The following is a 21,619-nucleotide window of genomic DNA, read 5'->3' on the forward strand; positions in this document are numbered from 1 at the left end:
GGCTCATTTTGTGCCTTTCCAGGGGACCGAAGCCCTCGGGGCTGTCGATCGAGTTGCTTTTACCAGCCGCTGCATTCACATGCAATTAAAACCCAGGCAAAACCCAAGTGAGCCAGACACCCCATCCAAACGGCAATATTTTTTTATCCAACAATTTCCATCACTTACTGTCTCCTTCAATGTCCCAAGAGCCGGCTGACGGCCCACGTGCTTCTCTCTGGGTTCCCCAGCACTCGAATGCTAAAGCTGGAGGCTGCCAAGGAGGCTTCATCGCAGGGAGACGGGTCCTGCTCAAAATGTTCCAGGATATTTAGTTTCTGCTTCTCCCACCAGGTCATCGCTTTCGCATGAGGGGAAGGTTGCGCAGCCAAAAGGCAGAGCTGCAAGAGGCTAAAATTCAGGTTGAAAAGGCATGGGGAATTTTTTTTTTAGTAGTATTTATTTTACAAGGGAATGCTTGCAATTTAATAGCAAATGCAAATTTTTTATTTATAAATAAAATATTTATTTATTAAAAAAAAAAATGCAAAGAGGGCAGCTATTAAACCTCTTCCTTCCCTGGGTTTCTCCACTTCCCAGCCTAAAATCTTCACCTCTTTACACCCCTCACCTATGGGTTACCGAATCAGAGGGTGGAAAAAAACTGCTCTGTGCACATCCAAAGAAAACCAGTCGTGTTGCTGGGGATGGGAGCGAAAAAGGGGATGGGGAGTGATGGAGCCGGCGGTGTGTGGCTCGGGAAAGGAAGAGGAGGATAAAAAAAACCCCCGTCTCAGCAGAGGCATCGGGGAGCAGCGGCTCTTACAGGAGCTGACGGCACCGTTTGGGTCGAGCATGGGCTGTTAACCTGGCTAAAACGCCAGCAGCACGCTGGGCTGGGCTGAACAGGGCTTCACTCGGGGCCGCCCAGTTAGGCTGGAGCTTCGTTGGGATTTGCTGGGCTATGGCACCGCCAGCTCCGGTTCTTCCCATCCCTATCCATTATATTCCCAGGAGAGTAAAGAAAAGGCGATGTCTTATGGGGGCGAGGGTCGATCAAATCCACGATCAAATAAAGCGAGATCCAATTTCCAGACATCTCCTTGCGAGGACAAACCCTGGCTCTTCCCAGCGGACACGAGGCAGGGGGAGAAGGGAGAGAAAATCCAGCTTGCTCAAAGGAATTTCAGCAATTGATTTTATTTAATTTTTATAAATTTTTTTTGCACTGATCTAAGCAGAGCCTGATTGCTTTCTGGGTGGTTATTTAAGAAACAAGTTGTTATCAGCCTGGTGTCGCTGGCTGTGCTGAAATCTCGGCACAGGGGCTGTTCCCTATCCCCATCCCAGGAAAACCTTTCGTCCTGATGGTTGTTGTTTTTTTTTTCTTTTTTTGCAAATACAAGCCCCAAGAGAGGATGCTGAGCTGTTTTGGGGTGCGTTTTTTTCATATGGATCCGACGGTGTGTGGACATGAGGCATGTTTGTGTGGTTTCGGGAAGTGGCAGGGTTAAGCTGGGCTTTGAGGGTTCTGAGAAAAAGCATCGGGGAGACAGGGCGACCACGCTAGACTGGGGAAAAAATGAAAAGCAATTGCAAAAAAGGTGATTTTGCATAGGAGGGAGGCGTGGGTTTGGGAAGCGCTGCTTCTAAGGTGGAATAGTGACAGAAAGAAGCCTCCAACCTGGAGGAAAAGCTTCCTCCAGCCTCCTGATCCCTTCTGCCGTGGGGCTGCTGCCGGCTCCCTGCCTGGGTTCTCCCTGAGGAATTCTGGCGTCTTCTCCGGGGCCCAGGCACTCCTGAAATCTGAGGGCCTGGAGGGAAACAAGGGCGGGTGTGAAGCAGCGAAGCTGGGCCATGGAGGGATGCGCATCCCCAGCCGGCCGGACCTTCTGGGGCTGGATCCTGCTGCCGGGGGGCTGCAGGGAGTGGGAATTGCTGAAGGAAGGGGCGTCAGGTGGAAACGGCTGCCCTGGGGCTCCCTCTGCCTACCTGCGCCTGCACCCCACATCCCTGACTGCATCCTGCCGGCTCCTGGACCCCACATCCCTGCCTGCATCCCACATCCCTGACTGCATCCCAGCCCCCTGCTGGCTCCCGGACCCCACATCCCTGCCTGCATCCCGTCCTCCTGCCTACGTCCTGCCAGCTCCTGGACCCCACATTCCTGCCTGTATCCTGGCCCACTGCCTGCATCCTGCCGGCTCCTGGACCCCACATCCCTGACTGTATCCCAGCCTCCTGCCTGCATCCCACCCACTCCTGCACCCCACATCCCTGCCTGCATGCAGCATCCTTCCTGTGCCCCCCTGCCTGGGTCGCACATCCCCTCCTGCACCCCCTTCCTAAGCCACCCTTCCCCTCCCGCCCCCTTCCCTGCGCCCCCCAGGCAATGTCCCCCTCCTCCCCGCCACCCCCCCAATACACCGTGCACCCCCTCCATATACCGTGTTAACCCCCCAACACCATCCTGCACACCCTATACCGTGTTAAACCCCCCAAAACTGTCCTGCACCCCCTCCATATACTGCGCATCCCTTATTCCTTCCTGCCTCCCCCCGTATACCGCACACTCCCTCCTGCATCCCCCTTCGTATCCCCCCCCATATATCGCGCACCCATCCTGTCCCCCCTGTATATCGCACGCTCCTTCCTGCATCCCGCTCTGTATCCCCCCGATACACCGCGCACCCCATCCCGCGCCCCTCCCCGGTACAGCGCTCCCCCCCGGTACAGCGCTCCCGCCTCCGCTCCCCGCCCTCCCCCCGATACAGCGCTCCCGCCCGCACTGCCCCGTGCCGCGCTCCCCACCCGGTACATTGGTTCCCCCCCCACCCCGGTACAGCGCTCCCCCCCGGTACTGCTCTCCCCGCTGCTCCCCGCGCCCGTATAGAGCTCACACACACACCCCCCTCCGGTGCCGCGCTCCCCCTTGCTCTCCCCCCCCCCCCGGTACAGCGCTCCCCTCCGGTGCCGCGCTCCCCCTTGCTCCGCCCCCCCCTGCTCCGCCCCCCCCTCCCCGGTACAGCGCTGCCCCCCTGCCCGCCACCCCCCGGTACAGCGCTCCCCCCTCCCCGGTACAGAGCTCCACTCCGGTGCCGCGCTCCCCCCTGCTTCCCCTCCCCTCCCCGGTACAGCGCTCTCCGCTGCTCCCCCCCTCCCCGGTACAGCGCTCCCTCCCCCCCGGTACAGCGCTCCCCCCCGCTCCCCCCGGTGCCGCGCTCCCGCCCTCCAGCGCCTGCCGGGGGCCGGGCCGGGGCGGGCTCAGCGGCGGGGGCCGGCGGGGGCCGGGGGCGGGCAGCCGCCAGCTCGCTCCGCTCTCGCTGCAATAAATCGGCTTAGGGCGGCAGCGCGGCGGGTGCGGGCCGAGAGCTGGGGGGTGGGGGGGGCACGGAGCCCCCCGCCGCGATGGCCGCCTGCCCCCCGGGCAGGGGGCTGGGGCGCCGGTGAGCCCCATGGGGCTGCCCCCCCCGCGGGCATCATGCGGACGATGAGCCCCCTGCCCCTCTGCCTGCTGCTCTGGGACCTCCTCGACCTGGCCCTGGGTGAGTGTCATCCCCCCCCACGCCCGGGGACGGGACCCCCCCCCCCCAAATGAAATAACGGGGTGCCCAGCTGCACCCCAGCGTGCGTGCGGAGGCTCTGGGCTGCACACACCCCCCCACCTCGGGGATGGGGGGCGATGGGGGGGTCTGGAAGATGCAGGGTGGCGGGCACTTAGGAATAAGAGACTGGATTTGGAGCTGGTACTGGGGTGCTTGCTAATGGAGCCCCTAGTCTGGACCCGTTACCGGGGCACCCCTACAAGGGTACTGGTTGTCAACCATTAATAGGGTACTGGTGTTGGACCCGTTACTGGGGCAGCCATTAGTAGGGGAGCCAGTACTGGGGCAGCCATCATGGGGCACTGGCTTTGGAGCCAGTAACTGGGGCTGGGAGACGGGGTGAGAAGATGGGGGGCTGCTCATCCCTGCCCCCCTGAGCCAGCATCAACGGGGGGGCTCCCGTATCCCTTCCCCGCTGCTCCGTACCAGGGCTCCATCTGCGAGTCCCAGCCCCGCTCGCTCTGTACGGGGGGGGGGGGGGGGGGTGTGTCTGTGCTAAGCTACGGCTTTGATTTGGGGGTGTCACAGCAACCTGGGGTACCCCAGCCCACCCTGCCCCTTGGGCGTGCAAGGGGGTGCCCCAAAACCCATCGGTGGGAGGGAGGGGTACCCAACGGGGAGAAGCAGCCCCCCAATCTGCGCTGTCCGGGGGGGGGGGGGGGGTTGCAGGGGGCTGAGCTCCAAAATGAACATCCTGACTCCCCAGTTTGCTCTGCAGAGGTTTTAATAAAAGCACACACACACACACACCCAACCCGACAGGGGGGTCCCAGGAGGTAAAAATTAACGGGGCAAGAAACTTTCCCCTCCTGGCATGCCGGCAGTGGAGGGGGAGCCGAGCGATTTAATTCTGTGTGCATTTGCAAGCGTTCTCCCTCCTCTCTCCCCCTAATTCCCCGCACGCCCTGCTCCCCATGCCCCCCCAAATGACCTGCTGTGGGGTCTCCTGCTCTTCCCTCAGCACAGCAAGCCCCAGCTGCTCCCCGCAGGGACAGCGGGGGGGGGTGAGCAGAGCTCGCTCCATATCTCCTTTTTCTTGAATTTTGTGAATATTTTTACTTTTTTTTAATTTTATTTTATTTATAATGTACTTTTTCCTCTCCGGAAAGCCGGCGTCAGCTGCTGCAGGGCGCGGGGAGGGGGAGCGGCGGCTGTTCTGCGGGGTTGAGCGGGGAGAGGTTGACACAAAGGAGTCAATTCTTCCCCGGCATCGTTGAGCAGCTCCCAAAATGTTCCCTCGGGGATCACGGACCACTGAGGTTAGCCAGAGCCCGGCTTGGATTTGGCCAAACCAGGCTTGGGCAGGCAACGTGCATCTCCTGCATCCCTCCTCGCCATCCCCCTGATGGGTTTTATGAGCTGCCAGGCTGCGGCTGCTGCTCTTTTCCCCCTCCCAGCTTTGCTGCCTGCATCCCGAGCATCCCACCGGCATCGTGCAGCCGAACACGTGGTCGAGAATAAAACCTGCACGGCTCAGGGTTTGGGGGGGTGGGGGTGGAAACTTGTGCCAAATCCAGTCCTGCCTCCATCCTGGATCTCCTCTCCACCTCCACCACGTTTTAAGGTCAGGAGGAGATAATTTTCAAGGAACAACGCATCCCCCCAGCTTTTCCCCAGCGGCAAGCTGTCCTTCACTGGCCCATGGATCATTTTTCCTCCCTTTCTCCCGTTTTTTTGTTGCTGCAAATTGGGTGATTGCTCTGCTGCTGCTGCTTTGTGAGAGCAGGTGAGCGCCTGTGGGTAAATCTGTTAGTGATGTGTATTTTTCTTTTGGGGGTGGGGGAAGGGGGAAGACCTAAAAGTTGGTTTATGGTGGATCTAGAGGAAGCCGGTGGCGCCGGGGGGGGGGGTTGTGGGTTACAAAGTGATGCGGGAGGAGGATCCCGGTGTCTGACAAGGTCTGGGGGGCAGGTTGGATGGGCAGCGCTTGGCTTTGGGCACCCACGCGCTGCTTTTAGCACTTAAAACCACGCTGGAACTTTGCTGCTTTCCCATATCCTGAAGGATCAGCTGCATGAAGTACCTTCTAGCCCTCGGCAGAGAAACGCTTGTCCCAAAAAAAGCTGGTTTGCGCTCTGCTTTCTCAGCGAAGTGCTGAAAATCGTTGCGACAAGCCTGGTTTTGGGGGGGAGGGGGGGGGGGTGCACCCCGCCTGATGCCCCTCTTTGCTCTGGGCGGCAGGAGGCTGCGGAGGCCGAGCGCTGCTCCTGGAATTTGGTGGGCAGATGGCTTTTCTGTGGCTGACGGCTTCCTTGGCTGGAGCTGCCGGCGTCGTGGCGGCGAGGGAGGACGTGCCCGCGGCGATCCGTCCCCTCGCCATCCCGGTGCTGTGCTTGTAACGGGTCAGGCAGGATCCGGCTGTGTCGCCGGGGGTGATGCAGGGGGACACATCGCGCCAACCCCCACTGCTCTTCCCTACAAGTGCATTTGCCCTCGGTGTCTGCCATATGTCCCCGAAGCCATTTTGGGGGGGAATGTCGCCTATTTTTATTATCCCCTTATATATTGCCCGGTGCTGGTGTGGCGGACAGCTGCCCCCAGCGCTGCCGCATACAGGAGGAGCAAAAGTCCCGCTGCCAGCATGGAGGGAGCTCCGAGGATCCATCAGAAACGCTTCCCGTTCTGCAAAGCATCTGCACTTTCGCAGAAGCCTTTTGGGGGGTTTCCATCCATCGCCTCGTAATGAAAAGCCTTTTTGTTCACCTGCCCGAAGCCGCTCGCTTCCGTGCTGCGCAGTAGGTCAGCTGGAGCCTTCCCAACGTGTTATACATCCCTTCGGGGAGCATCGCCCCTTGTAATCCAGTTGGTTTTTTTTCTCCTTTATAACAAGCTCAATCTCTCCTCTTGGCCAGAAAAAGCTGCCTAGGGCAGGGCTAAGTGGGTTAAGGAGCCGTCAAGATGAAAAAACGAGGGCATGCAGAGGCAGTGGGCGGCTGGACCATGGATAACGATGGAGCCGTAGCCTGAGGGTCCCCCTTTCCCAGGTTTTGGAAGCTGGGAAGCCCCATCTGCAAGCACGGGCGATGGCTTCTTGGCATCGCCAGAGTCAGGGCTGGCTGATTAGCTGGCGCTCAGCTTGTCGCCTGAAATATGTTGCCATAAAATGTTCATCGGGGTTTGTTTTACAGCTGTGTAAAATCAGAGCTGTGCTTTGCAAACATGAAAGGGAGGGCTAAATATGTCGAGTTTTGATCTTGACGAGATATTTCTATAGTCCTTATCTGAGCAGTTGGTTTAGCTTCTATATTCCCCCACCCTGTGGCACCTCCTGCAATGAGAAAAAGGGGGAAAATTCAAGCGCAGCATCTTGTTTGAAGCTGCTTGTGGGTTTTCTGGGCTTTGCCCCCAAAGGGCAGGTTTGCTGGGGCTCAGCTTTGCAGGGAATTGCCCTTAGGGATATCCCCGTGCCAAAACACTGCTTGGAAAAATCCCTTTCCAGTTATCATTTTTATCAGCAAACTGAATTTCTGTCACCTCTCCATTCCCAGGGACCCCTCCCAAGGCTTTTCCTCGCAGGGATTTTCCCAGCTTGCGTGCAACCCCCGCGGTGGCTCCTCCTTGTAAGCCTGGAAAAGCTCCTTTTTTTCCTTTCCGTGGGAAAATAATGGCGTGTGGCTTTTACCAGGGTGATGGGAGCCACCTGCTCGTGTCTCTGCTGAGCTCATTTAAAGAAAAGAGGAGTTTGGTGGGAGTTTGTGTGCTGGGGGGGTGAGGGGAAAGGAGGAGCATCCTCTGTGCCACGTGGGAGCAAAAACCTGCTTTAACTCACCTGCAAATGCATGGCAGTGGCCTGAAAAGCCAGCCCATGCTCCCTCCGTCCTTTTCTACTCATGCATTTCCCTGGCAAATCTCGCATTTCCATGTATTCTGCATTTCCGTGAATTCTGCGTTTCCATGAAGCCTGTGCTTTGCTCTCCGGGTAAATCCAGGCCACGCAGGCGGCTGAAGCCCCTGCTGGAAATCCTCCTGACCATGCTAATTGCCCTTCCCCAATTAGCCCAATTTTTCTCTTCCCACCAGCTGCATCTTGTAGCAGTTTAGAGCTGCCAGTTTGAATCCAGAGTTCTTAAAAAAAGGCTTTAACACGGGCAAGACTCTTCCCCTCGCCTTGTACCTTTCCAAGCTAATAAGCATCTCTGTGGTGCAGAGATACTCCGGGCTTCATTCCTCTGTGGAAACCCTCATCTGTTAAATTGTGGCTGAGCCCTGGCTGTCACTGAGCGTTTCTGAAGCTCTGGGGCGTGTGTTGGAGCACAGTTTTGGGGTATTTACCTCCCAAAATTCCCTTGCTGCAATGAGTATCCCTTGGTATTGCCCTCTCCCCGCCCAAAAAAACCCCAAAAAACAGCTTAGGGATGCTGTAGGGTTTGGGTTGAGGATGTTGGTCCTGAAATAAGGAATTGTGTTGCAGGTCCTGGGTTTGGTGCTAAGCAGCCCCTGCTAAGTGCTTTATGTGATGTGCTATATGCTAAATGTGATGTGCAGCATGCTACATGCTAAATGCAAGGTGCTACGGTCTATAAGCTAGGTGCTAGATGCAAGGTGCTACGTGCAGCGTGCTAAATGCAATGCACTATATGCAACACGTTAAATACGTCACAGCCCTTATATATGCCCTGTGGCTTCTCTGGTGGCTCCAAGCCCTTCCAGGCGAGGTCTGTCCTGGCGTTGCATCCAGGCTGGAGCAACGTGGAAGGGCAGCTGGGCTCCTGCATGGATGGTTTTTTTGTGGAGCATCCGGACATGGTGTTAACCATGTTCTCCCCTTCCCGTGGAGATGTTTCAGGTCTTCACGTGCCCCACCTGCCCTTTTTTTCCTGGTGGTTGTTACACAAACGGTCTTTTTCTGTCAGAAAATCCTTCACTGGGAATGCTGGACCGGCTCTCGCCTTGCTCCTTTCACCAAGTGCTTTAAGATTTGCTGATGAAAAGCTCTCTGCGATGTCGGGATAAGAGCAGGTTTTATTTAATCCAGATGTGCTAATGGCTTGGGAATTAAGCTGAGACGGGGCAAGGATCATGCTAAGGCTCCTGCAGCACTTGCCGAGGGAAAAGCCTTCCAGGGAGGTGGGGATGGAGCTGAAACCTCACCCTGACAAGGATGGAGATGGCCGGGACCTGCCTGGGACCCTGTGCAGGGAGGATGAGGGTGATGGGATTTCCTCGCTACCGTGGGGTTTTTTTCCCTGCCTTCTAAGAGAAAACCTTGATTTCAGTGACGCCAAGTCAGTCTCTTTGCTCAGACGTTGGCAAAGAAGAAAAGCAAGGGAAGGAGCCCCCAAATCCCTATTTTTCGGAGGCAGGAGGTGCAGCTCTTGCCTTGTAAACTTCCCGGCTGATAAATCCCTCTGGGAAGAGCCGAGCGGGGAGGATGCAGCTGATGTGGCTGGTTTTGTTCCCTTGCCAAGCTGCTCTCTTTGCCCTTTTGTTTGCTTTCTACCAAGGCACTTGGAGTACTGATGGGCTTGTTTTTAACTAATGACTGGCGCTCACATTATCTCTCCCTGGCATTATCTCCTTCCCACTTTTCCCCTCTCCTTCCTAAAATAAACTGTCAATCACGGGCTTGTTTTCAACGCTTTTGGGACTGGATTCACCATGAGTGCCAAGGGCAGGCGGGCTCATAGCAAAGTGCAGGCACAATAACCCACTGCTGTGGTTCCCTCTGTGGATTTGTTATATGAAATTAGGGTTTTAGGGTGTGCAAAGCCATTTGGACTGGGGAAGGCGTGTGCCCTGCTAGTTTCTCCTCTCGGCTGGCTGAGAAACGGGGTTCATCCTCCCCTAAACACTGGTCAGAGCCCTCCCAATGTGCTGGTCTGGTGGGGTGACCTTGAGCCCTTTTGGGGTGACCTGCCTTACTGCATCCCTGTGGTCTTGCAGGGTTATCACCTGGGGTATGCGGGCGTTTGTGGCAGAAGCCAGTGCTGGAGCCGGTCCTTTGAAATGCAATTAGTGCTCATTATTAGCTAGAAGCAAAACTTTATTAACAGGGTCCTACCAGCCCTGGTGAGGGAGGTTTGAAGCAGGGAAGGAGTTTTTTTTCCAGCACTGGGCTGAGTCCAAAGCAATCCTGCCTGCCAGGGACCTCCAACGAGGTTTGGGGAGCATCAGGAAAATCCCCGTTTCCCAGCGGAGGAGTGTTACAGCCCAGTGGAAGGGGGCTGCGGGAGGTGGAAACGTGGCATCGCCGAGCCCTTCCCAGCCTCCAGACCACACATTTAGTCTCTTCTGGTGCCAGGAGCGCATCTCCACCTGCAAAATCCTTCTTGGCTGAAAGACTGGGTGTCTTGGGGACATTGCAAAACAGAGCAGGGGTGGCAGGGATTTAGTTCGTCTCCTGCCCAAACCTCTGTATAATTTCCCATTTATATAATGCCTTCAACAATATACTTCAGAGGGGAGGGCGAAGGGGATTAGCAGGCGGTTATTCCAGCCCCGCTCCGCCTCCCCGTGCTTGTAGAGAAATCCTGATGCTGCATCCTATCTGGCCAGGGCACGGAAAACAGGAGCTGGAGAAGCCTCCGTTGGGATGCGCCCGCTTTGCACGTGTATTTATACTTATTTGTTGAACCTTTCTTGTTCTGCAAAGGGATCTGCAGCAACGGGGATGGGCTGGAACGATGCAGAGATGCTCCGCGATGGAGGTCTGGTTCTCTCCAAAGGGAGCAACATGATGGGTGGGATGCAGGGGGATGTGGTGGGTGGCGCTTGGGATCGCTTCTAGGTGGACTGCCATCCATGGAAATGCTTTTTGGGGGGATCGGTTTCGCGGATAACCCTGGATTTGCTGGTAGGAATGTTGCTTTTGATGGTGCTCATGCTGGGGAGGACACCAGCTGGTCCCCAAGGTGTGTTTTGCTCTTGGTGCTGATAATACTTGAAAAGAGGAAGGTGATGAAAGGGATAATTTTGGCTGGTGGTTGTCATCATCATGGGTGCCAAGCAATGGCTTTGGGAGCCGCTGGCTCCTTGCGGGGGTCTGAGATGGACCATTACAGCAGGAGAGGGTGAAAAAGGCTCAAGCCCAGAAGGTACCACCAAAAGCATCACAATCACCCCAATTTTGAGGTGGGGGGGATGTGGGCAAGCTGAGCTCCTTGTACCCCGGTGAGCCCTCTTGCAGAGATGAGCACCTTCTTCATCACAAGTCGGCTGTTGGCTGCATCTGTCCTGCAAAAAAAAAAAAGACCCTGTTTGGTCAGAAATGGTCTGGGAGGGGATTTTGATGGCAAAGTGATTTAGATTTCCATCTCAGCTTTGCACCTCTGGAGAGTGGGTTTCAAAGCTTGGCTCTAGGTTGTGCTTAGGAGGATTTCCAGCCTGAATTTGGGCAGTCCTTTGACATACTGCCATCTGAGATACTTTTTCTGCTCCATCAAGCATCTTTCTCATGTTTCTAAGCCCAGAAAAGCCCTGTTCCCTGCAGATTTAGCTTTTGCACGAGCTGTCAGCAGAGGGAAATCACATGCACAGGCTTTGCCATCCCACCCCCGTGCCCCCTTTGCAGCACTGAGAACATCCTAGGAGGCGGTGGCTGAATTTGGCTGGGTTTCTTGTTGGGTTTTTTTTTTCCTAAAGATATACCTCCCAATTTGTATTGCAGAAGGACGTGGTGATTCAGAGCAGGGTGGGAGGATCTGGGCAACTTCGCCTTGCCCAGCACCCCAAAATATATACAGCAGGCTGCTGGGGAGGGGCGTTTTTTCCATGTGGGTTCACTAACTTTAGGTGCTGCTGGAGAAGCACCATATAACGAGTAGATATTGCTCCAGAAAGGAGGCAAAAGATGTATCAGCACCAGGAGCAAGGCTGGGTAGGAGTGCTGCTGGTTCAGCCTCCAGACAGACCATCATTCATGGAGACAAACCTCCAGCGTTTGGTCTCCATTTGCGCCATCCTCCCTTTGCAACTTGCTGATGAGATATTTTCCATTAGTGCTGGCTGAGGTGGCTCTTTTTAAGCTATATTTGTGTCTCGTTGTGTTATTATGGCTTTTTTCTTTCTTTTTTTTTTTTTTCCTTCTCTAAGGAAGTTCTTTGCAAGCAGTTGATGTATGCAAACTGGCTGGAGATAGTTGGGTTTCCTCCTGACAGAGAGTGAATTTACACCACTGTAATTATAGCAGCGGCGTGGGAGCGGAGTGATGCTCGAGGAAACGCAGGCAAGCCCAGTTTCCAAATTAAACCCTTCTGCTCCTAGAAATGTGTCTTTAATTTTTTCTTTTTTTTTTTTTTTTTTTTTTTTGAGCAGGAAAATATATCCCGGTGATTTCATGGTGGGAAATGATTTGGAGGGGGCAAGATTTGGGACTTGGATGTTAGGGATGCTTGTGCCTCTGTGGTTGTTTGCATGGACCACCCTCCTCTGTCTCCTAATCTGCTAAAAGCTCCCCGCCACAGGAAAACAACACGCTTTTTAAAATGGAAAGGGCTTATTTAAACAATGTTATCTCTCTGGTGAAGGGAGAGAGCATATTGAATGGTTATATTTAGTGCCGGGTGTAGGACAAAGCAGATGCAGAGAGATTTTTAGCACAGGAATGTTAATCACTTACGCCACGCTGCCTCAGAGATGTATATATATAAGTTTTTATATATGCAACACGCACGGGCTCAGAAGCCCGTGGACTCCCTGAGGATGAGTTGAACATCCTTCCCTGATTTGCTTTTTGACCTTTTTCCACCCCGGAGAGCCCATCCTGGCAGGACAAAATGATGCGGCTCCGGGAGCGAGGGACCCCCCAACACACGCAGCGGGAGGGATGTGCTTTGGCTCTATGGGGGAGTGCACAGCCCCCCGTCTCTCTACCCCCCCAAAATGGGATGGGAATGGGAAGGAGAGCACTTACAGGCTTGCAAATGGGCTGTTTAACAACCCCAGAGTGCTCTCCCCCTCAGCGAGCCGCGAGGAAAGCCTACCGCATTACCCAGCCTCTATTACCCACCCTCACGGGAGCACTGAATTAAAGGAAATATTTTATGATCCTATGCTTCGTTATGTTTTATTAAAAGCAGAGCATCAGCCTCCCCTGCCACATTCATCAGATCAGAGGCTGTGCCGGGCTTTTTTTTCCCTCCCTCCCAAGCTCTTGCTGCCGTCGCTGTTGTTCCCAAAGCATCTGACTGCTTGGGTTGGCTGTAGGGCTGGTCCAGGGTCTCCCAGCAGAGGAGGAAAATATGCAACAGGGTGAAAAATGTGGCTGTTTGGTTTATCTAAGGATGCTCGGTATCCAAACGGGCTTGGGGGGGGGTGAAGTCATACTGCAGAAATAGCCGGTGGATGCGAAGTCATGAGGAGATGTCACCCCATGGAGGTGTTTGAGTCATGGATGGAGCTGAGCACATCCCAAGAAGAAGATGCTCAGAAAAGCCTCCCTCTGTTTTTTGGCTTTGCTGCATCACAGGGCGAGCAAACCTGGGGAGGGGAGGACCTCTGAGATATCACCGTCTGGGGGGGAAACACCCCAAAAATGCCAGCATTCCCTCTGTACAGGTGAAGTAGCAAGCAGGGCTGCAAGTTTGCCCTATCAGCCTTTGAGATCAGTGGGAAAAAGCCAGACAAATATTGATAGCTGAGCATATCTGGAAGTGGTGAGGAGACAGAAAGGTATTAATTAGCAGTTATTTCTCAACGGTGCAGAGATGGATAGGGATTAAGGTAACAGCCATGTGCATCCTCTCCGTGAGAGCGAAGAAGTAACGGTAAATCAGTGTTATGAATCGGTGCTGTAAGAGGAAGATATTTTTTAATCTTATTAGCAGCGTGGCATTACTGGGAGAGCAAAGGGATTATTAATCACAGAGCGTAAATCGGGGAGAAGAGGGTAGCTTCAAATTAGCAATCCTGCTCTGTACAGGGGGGGCGGGGGGGTGGGGTTGGAGGGGAAAAGGCAGTGGAGGGGGGACTGAAACAAGGGAGAGGTACCGAGGGAAAGGGCAAAAAGTCTGTGCCAGCGAATGAGGATGGGGTTGGGATGCAGCTGCCCTTTGCCTTGGCCAAATCGGTGCCTGGGAGAAGCTTCTCCAGGCCAGTGCCACAGCCCAGAGCTGGAAATCCCAGTAGGTTGTGTCTGGTGTAACGCAGGGTGTGCAGGTGTCTGTCCTGTCAGCCCAGCTGCCTGCCTGTCCCTCCATCCCTCCATCCTTCCCTCCATCCTTCCCTCTATTCCTCCTTCCCTTCATCCCTCCATCTCTCCCTCCATCCTTCCCTCTATTCCTCCTTCCCTTCATCCCTCCATCCTTCCCTCCCTCCCTCTCCCTCCCTCCCTCCCATACCCCACCAGTAGAAGACACCAGCTGCCTGGGGTGTCACACCAGTGGTGGGTGAAGGAGCAGCGTGGCTTTAACTGCCCTTTAGCACCCAACCCAGCTACCGGTGGTGCCGATCTGGCTGCCCCAGGCTCTCCAGAGGTTGTTTTTGGGGTAAAAAGCTGCACATCGTGCTCTAAATTGAAAAGAAAAAAAAAAAAAAGAAAAAAAGAGTGGATTTTGTAGCACTTGGGACTTCTGCCCAACACGGGGCTTTATTTTCCCCCTTTCTCTGCCTGAGGCCGTGCCTTTGGAGAAGTTGTTCAGAAGGAAAATGGAAAAAAAATTAAAATATTAATAATAATAATAATCCCTTTCCAGTTACACAGCACAGGAATCAATGGTGCGGGCACAGATTGCTCACGGCAGACACCCAGGGAGGGAGGGGGAGAATCGATGGCTGCCTCATTTGTCACCAATCCAAAATATGGGATAATTGGATTTCCTGCAAATAGAGAAATAAATAAGCAAATTCATCATCTGGGTCACGGTCACCTACTTCTCCTGGGCCACCTTGGCATGGCAAAACCCCGCTGGTGCCTCTCTGGGACTCTTGATGGGAAACCCAGCGGCGGCACCTAAACCTAAATCCTTGTATTTGCTCTTCAGTGAAATTAATGATTTTTCCCCTTTTTGCCCACCCCCAGCCTGCATATGTCGCGCTAAGCGGGGAGAAGAGAAGGTTTGGGGTAGATTGTGGGCTTTCAGAGGGGGACATTTAAAACTGCGCTGATTTTCTGGAGGAGCAGCATCTCTAATAACCCCTTGCTGGGACTCTGGGGTGGGATTTTTGCTACATCTCAGATGGGTTTGTAAAGGGTTTTGCTTTCCCCCTTCCGAGTGGGGAAACTGAGGCAGGGAGTGGGACTCGCTCCAAAAGGCATCCTTCAGGCAGCTCCCTGCTACTTTCAGCTCCACTAATTAGCCCTGGCTGGGATTATGCTCCATCCTAGATTAACGCCACAAACCGTGGTTTCAAATAATTAGCCGCCAGTGCTGTAATCCTCACCCCGACGGAGGGCGAAGCAGCGGCAAAACCATCGGCTGGTGCCAGCAGGTCCCTCCCCAGCTGGCCCAAGAAGCAGATCGGGCTCTGCCGGCAGCTCAGCATCTTTTTTTCTTAGGTTTCACATCTGTATCCAACCCATCAGCTTCACTTTGGGGCTCTAACAAACCAGGCTGGGTACCAGTAATTCGCTTTTTTACTCCTGAGTTGCATCTCTGGGATGGTTTTTGCTCAGCAGTGCTTTCAGCGCTGGCTGGAGACAGGACCCTTGATCCCAGGTGAGGTTTTCCATATTCCCCAGTGCTCGGGGGCAGCATCCAGATGTTGCATCTCCCTGCAGCCAGTATGGGGAGGGATGCCAGAAGGGATCCGGCTGATGGGGAATGTCAGGATGGAAAGCTGAGCCTGTTGCTGGAAAAAGGGGGTCTGGGCGTTTGCTGGTGTGGAGAAAAAACCTGTTTCCAATCCTTTGCAGCGCGGGATTATGATACGGTATCTCCTTCTCCTGCCGCACTTAATTCCGGATTAAACCCTGCGTCTGGGTGGGGAGGGTTCTGCTGTGCAGCCAGTGGAGATTAGCAGATCCCACCACACTCGCCATGATGCTGCTTGATTAAAACTGCTGGAAAAGCAGAGGAGGATGTGAATTTTTAGCACGCACAAGGCGTGGGGCAGCTGCTGAGGTCGCAGGGCACCTGGGCATCCAGGCCCTAAGCATTAACCCAGGTCGTGCCCAGGCAGCGGGAAGGCGTCATGCTCTGTTGCAAGGGTTGTGGGGAGATACTGCACCATTCCGGAGGCATTGCATTGAATTTGGTGATCGGCAATTGCTCCTGCTCTGCAAAAGTGGGGTTGTAGGAAAATTCCTTGTCCCGTGAGCTCAGGATTTGCTGGGGAAAGACCAGACCCCACTGCAAGTCTCCACGGAATTAGATGCAATTACTGCTCTTGGAGGAGCCGTCCGCAGTGCAGCATGGTGGAGAGCTGGTAAAGTGGTAACGGGGTAAAATGTAAAAGAATTGGGGTTTTTTAGCAGGTCTTGAGGTTAATTGGGAACTGCAAGGAGGCACTACTAGGAAAAGGAGAAAGCAAATCTCTCCTGGGAGTTAGTAGCAGAAGTGGCACGCAGAAGGGAGTTATTGCTCAGTAGTTGGGGGGGTGGCAGCAGTTTTGGGTGGAAAGCTTGAAGGAAAATCCGGCTGCCATGGGGGAAATCTGCAGGAGAGCAAGAAATCCTTCAGGAACTGTGTTTGCTTAATTGGGGAAGGGGAAATTTGGGGCACGAGGGGAGGGTTGCATACATGGAGCTGGTGCAATGCAGCGTGCACGGGGCTGGGTAGCTTCTCCCACCTGTTGTGCCTCGTTTCACCAAAATCTGCTGGTTTCAGCTCATGGCATGGGAATACAATTGGGGTGCAATTGCTTTAGAGGACTCTGCCTTAAATAGCTGGTGCAGGGCTTTTCAAACAGCATAAAAGATAGGCTGTGCTGCAGGCAGTGAGCCCCTATTTACATATATATGCATACATGCAAATGAAGAGCATGATCTCCATTGAAGAAATGGGACATCTGAGGCCCAGGTTGACCCAGGCGCATTTTGGGCTTCATTTTGGCCCTGGCAGCTGCTTGCGCAGCTGGGGAGAGGCCAAGAGGTGCTAGCAAAGCCATTGCTCTGAATCAGTGGTGCCACTGGGGTTTTGAGGGAATTTGGCTCCGCCGGACTCTGTTTCCCTCCTCTCCTGTGATGAGACATCATTTAACACTCTGAAAACCCAGAAAAGCACCCGGCATGGCCAAATCCTTAAATAACCTGGAAATGGGGATAAGGGAACGAGATCAATGAGCAATGTAATGATGACAAACATCCTCCCCTTCCAAAAAAACCAAACCCAACGACCCATCGCAGGTCATGGCCGCCAATTTTAGCAGCTATAAACCAGAGCCGGACGCTTCAGCGCTGTGCTAAAGCATTATATTTTAATGGCAATATCAGTAGGGTGAAGATGTGGTAGTAAAATATACTCCTTCCCCCCCAGCATCGTTAGGAGACGGAGGTGCGCGTTGTAAGCTGTTGGCTTTACGGTGATGCGCTGAGCACGCTGGCAGCAGAGGAGGGGGGAGAAATTATAAATAAAACTTTACTGCACTAGAGTAAATGCTGCTAAACATACTTCACGTCTGCGCAGCGGCGGGAGATAAATATTCAATCTATAATTTATGTACACGGCTTCTCAGCCTGTGCAGGGTGGGTCTGGTAGCAGCTAATAAAATACAATATATCACAAAGAGTTATCAATGCAGCAAGCGCAGCCCTGCTGATAATCTGCGTGGGGTGGTGGGACCCCTCTTCTTCATGTTGACTGCTCTTTTGGGGGGTTGATTTAGGGAGGGGTGGGGTTGGGTGTGGGGGGGTTCCCAAGTGGTGGTTGGTTTTGGTTGGGTCTCTGGTCTTTCTTCGTGTGTGTGTGTGTGTCGAGAGATGCTCACCCAGGGGTCACCTCGGTCTTCAGCCTTGTGGGTGTTGAAATATTATCCAAATGGAAGATACTTCCCATTCTTCCCAGTAAGGTACCCCCAAAATCCTACTGGTCCCAGTTTTCCAGTGCCTGTTGCTTCCCTTCTCTTCTCTGCATTCACCCCCAAATCAGTGCTTCTCCCCCATCTCCCGCTCTGTAGCGGGTGGGTTTGGCTTGGCTTTGTCTCTGGGGGTGGGGACCTTGGCTTCATGACTTCAGGATCTCCCTGAAGGTTTATGCTGCCAGCATTGCATCCCTGAGGTTTGCTCTGGGAAATTGCCTGATTTTTAGGTTGAGGGATCCATTGAGCATCCCAATGATGCATCCAAGGTCATCCAGCACGTTTGTAGCAGAGCACGGGCTTGCTCCAGCCGAACGCTCTGGCCATTTTGCCTCAAAACTTCCATCTTTTTACTGGAACGACTGATTTCCCAAGGATTTCAGGCAGACGCCTTGACGGAGATGTAGTACAAGCACTAACTTGGTGTGGCGAGTCAAAGAAGCCAGGCTAGAAATGGCCTTTCTCATCTTGTGCTCCGGTGAGCTGGAACAGCCTCGCCGATGAGCCTTTGCTTAGGAAAGGCACAATGAAGAAGTTAAAGCGGGTTTTGTTTCGGTCCCTGCCCCAGCTGCGTCACTGATATGGATGGCTCTATCTGCCACGGATTTGTTTGTCGGGAGACACGCACCAAAGGTGGCAATGAGTTTGTAAAAAACCGGTGTTTACAGCTATTTTATTAGCCGGCGGTTGGCGACAGATAGAGCTGGCGCTGGAGTAGCGGGTAGAAGGGAAACAGGAGTCAAGAAAAGTGGAAATGTGGGAAGGAGGAGATGGAGAAGAAGCAGGAGATGGGCATTGGGGAGGGAGAAGGAGGCACTGCAGCATCCCAAGGCTCCCACAGCCCCAACCACCCATTGCATTTGCATGCATGAAGTGTCCCAAACTCTCCCTTTCTGTGTCCGAGGTCGTTTACCGTACCGAGGTTTTTCCATGCTGATGCACCTGAAAACCCCACTGGGTCGAAGTATTTGGAACATGTTTTTAGCCCAGCATGATCCATTTTGAGCCTCGCTCTTCATTTCTCTGCAGCCTACGGTGTTACTGCACCATACCAGGGCTTAGCTATAGGTGTTGGTAGATAAGAGCCACTGTCTGCCCTTAAGAATGTAAAAATGACTGCAGTGTTCATAATGAGGACAAAACTGGTCTAACAATTGATTTTTCTTAAGGTATATTGACATCACTTTTTGGGAAGCCCTTCCGTGATTGCTCAGAGCCGAAGATGCTCTGGGTGATGCTGACGGCTGCACACAAGTGGTGTTGGGTACGTTGGCAGGACACAAAATCAAAAATTTCTTTTTGACTAGGATATTTTTTTTCTAGGAGAAAGCTAGGATTTAAGAAAAAAAAGGAAAGCTGTGGGCAGTGCTCAAAAGTCCCGTCTCAACTGGATTTTGGCACCAGCATTGAAATCGTTGGGGTCTGGGTTTTGCGTTATACATTTGCATTATAGAAAAGCTTTGGATTGGGGCACGGTGATAAAATTTGACCAGTAAAGCTTCATCGTTTTGTAGCTCTGACACATTTTGATCGTGAAATCCTAACTGAAGCAGTCCCCTCAGGGGCTGCCTGTCCCCAGCAGCCCCAGTGAAGTGCTTTTCTCAGTTAATCTTGATTTAAAAGGGGTCAAAAGGCCAAACCGGCCACCCTCAGTCGATGTATTGATTAAAATTATTGATTTACATTACAAAGAGCTAACAAGACACAAGATACATCCATGGGATCTGTCAGGTGCGGTGTGCCTATTGCATCCTGTTCAGTTAGAGAAAAATGGACCCAAGAATATTCTATATATAGTCCCTGTATATTCTGTGCATCTCCCTGGTGCTGCAGTACGTATAGATTTAGGGACTGGTTTGGTCCAGCAACCCCCATAAAGAGTAATTACAGGTACAGCTGCAAAGTGTTTCCTCCCACTTATGCAAATGGATGAGGTAAGAGGCATCTAATTAAATGTTTGTACTTTAATACACCGTGGTGTGAAGGAAGATGAATTTTAATTACCGGCTCTTAATTGTTTGGTCGGCCTGTTAATATCCTATTTACACAGTATTAATACAATTTGCTCTCCGCCAGCAGGGCTCTTCCTCGCGATGGGTGATGCCGGGTTTTGTGGTTTTATTTCATGGAACAACCCTGTTTTGCAAAAGCCAGCGCAGTTTGGGGGGGACAGTGGTGGGTTTGGGGATGCTCAACCCTGCTGCTGTTCGGCTTTTGGTTTTCTTGAAGGAAAAGCTGAAAATGCAAGGAAAACTCAAGCAGTTCATGCTTTTAAAAATACAAATGGGCTCCCCCAGCCCATTTTTTTTCCTTCACGACATGACTGTCTCTTTTGGAAGCGCGATGCTGAGTCCATCTGTCACATCCCATTCCACTTGCTGTGGTTGAACCTGTATTAAAACACTTATTCCTGCATTTGGAAAAAAAAGCTAATAATCCATGCAGCAGCTCTCTAGGAGGAAAAGCTCAAGATTCAGCAAAATTTGGCCATGCCAGGTTGGGACAGATGTGAATCCTTCACCGGTTCTTGCCCCTTGCAGCCCTCTTGGGTTAGCGAGGAGAGGTAGCACCACATTATAATTGTAAATCGTCCTGGAATATCATAAATAAGGCATTGCCGGAGCCGGAGAGGGAGGGAGAAGGTATTTGCTGTGCTCACAGGAACAGGAGCAACTGCTGGCGTTTAATCTTTAATGAACAAGATGTTGCAAAGTGCTGCAAGTCAAAGCGCGTTTGTTTAATGGTCCTCAGCCCTGGCGTGCGGCGGGTGACATCCCTGTCCCTGGGGCTTCCTGCATGGCTGCGAACCTTTGCGTGCTGGGGATCTTCCCTCGAGCTGGCCAGCATCTTCCTCGGGTGGCTAATGGGGAGCAGGATCGCTCCCTGCTTTTTCGGGGGGTGTTTTGCAATGCTGTAGCATCCCAGCTGGCTCTTTTGCAAGGGGCAAAATGCCTCTTGGAGCAGCAAATGCCTTAAATCCTGGAAAAGGATGAAAATCAGCCCTGCGCCGATTAGGGGGGTCCTGGTCCCTTTTCCCCCACCCCCCTCCTTGTGTTTGCACCCTGAATTACCGTCCTGGCCCTGGCTCGGAAAAGTGAGTGCTGGAAAGTGGTGGAGAAATTGACGTGAATTATGTATGAGCCCCACTAATCACAGGCTGATTAAAATGATGATGTGTTAATATTATCTCTCCCTGTCGCCTCCACTGAAGGGGACGTGTCAGCACCTGAAGGGTGGGGGGGGCACAGCGGGGGCAGATGGGGCAGCTGCATCCCCACGTGTCCTGTCCCCGGCTCCATCCCGAGGCATCGCTCCTCTCTGGTCCCTGGGAATGCCGTTGCTGCTCCAAATGATCATCCCCAAGCGCAAGGATGGGGACAGGTTGAACCTCGAGGACACGTCCCGAAGGGGTAAAGCCCATTGTTGGTTTGAGTTGGCAATTTGGGAGGTGAGAAATCAGGAAAAGGAGCTCTGGTTGGTTATTAATAAATGAATACTTATTTAGATGGAGGTTAGAAAGTATCAGGCACATGGGGAAGATGCGGAAGGGTCGCTTTGCAGTGCTGGGACATGCTAAAAAGCTCCATCTCTCCAAAGTTTTCAAAGACACCCAGGGGTGCTGTGGTGGGTTGCCCTTGGGTGACTGCCAGCCACCCACCCAGCCACTCTCTCGCTCCTGCTCAACAGGACACGGGGAACCTCAGCCTGTTTGGGGGGTTCAGCCGCGTGTGCTGCATCCCAAGAGAGCTTTCTGTGGGGTGCTGAGCTGCTCTCACCTGCACAAATCCCCGGCAGGATGCTCCCGTGGGGCAGGGACGGGGCTTTCTGCCAGCACCTTGGTGGAAGCCCCTGGCTGTGCCCTCTGCTTCCACGGCCGGGGCGAAACCTGCCTCCTCCCTCGCAGCTATTTTGTAATTGAAAGCAGTGAGCATGTTACAATGTGCTCCTTTTATTAATGTGTCACTCCTGATTTAAAAGGACATTTCATTTATCTCTCCCTTCCCCCCTCCCCTCCCCCCCCCTTCTTTTTTTTTTTTTTTTTTCTCTTTTTCTCTTAAACTGGATGTCGCAAGAGTTCCCACTGCTCACTAGCAAAAATACTCTTTTCTCCCCAGGGATGCGATCTAATCAGAGGGCTGAAT

The 21,619-nt window shown here is 53.2% G+C and overlaps 1 protein-coding gene across 2 annotated transcripts in view; it reads left to right on the plus strand.

Moving 5' to 3' along the window:
• Positions 1-3,275: 3,275 nt before the first annotated feature.
• IGSF21 (immunoglobin superfamily member 21) overlaps positions 3,276-21,619 on the plus strand; it is a 41,368-nt gene continuing 23,024 nt past the window's right edge. Inside the window, exon 1 of one of the 2 annotated variants that reach the window (XM_055800732.1) lies at positions 3,276-3,524. In XM_055800732.1, coding sequence (XP_055656707.1) covers positions 3,461-3,524 — 64 coding nt within the window. In that variant the 5' untranslated portion in view covers positions 3,276-3,460. The remainder of the gene's footprint in view (positions 3,525-21,619) is intronic. The other variant, XM_055800731.1, reaches the window with a different exon arrangement.

The sequence above is a fragment of the Falco peregrinus genome, chromosome 3 (assembly GCF_023634155.1).
Source record: "Falco peregrinus isolate bFalPer1 chromosome 3, bFalPer1.pri, whole genome shotgun sequence".
In the NCBI taxonomy this organism is placed as follows: domain Eukaryota; kingdom Metazoa; phylum Chordata; class Aves; order Falconiformes; family Falconidae; genus Falco; species Falco peregrinus.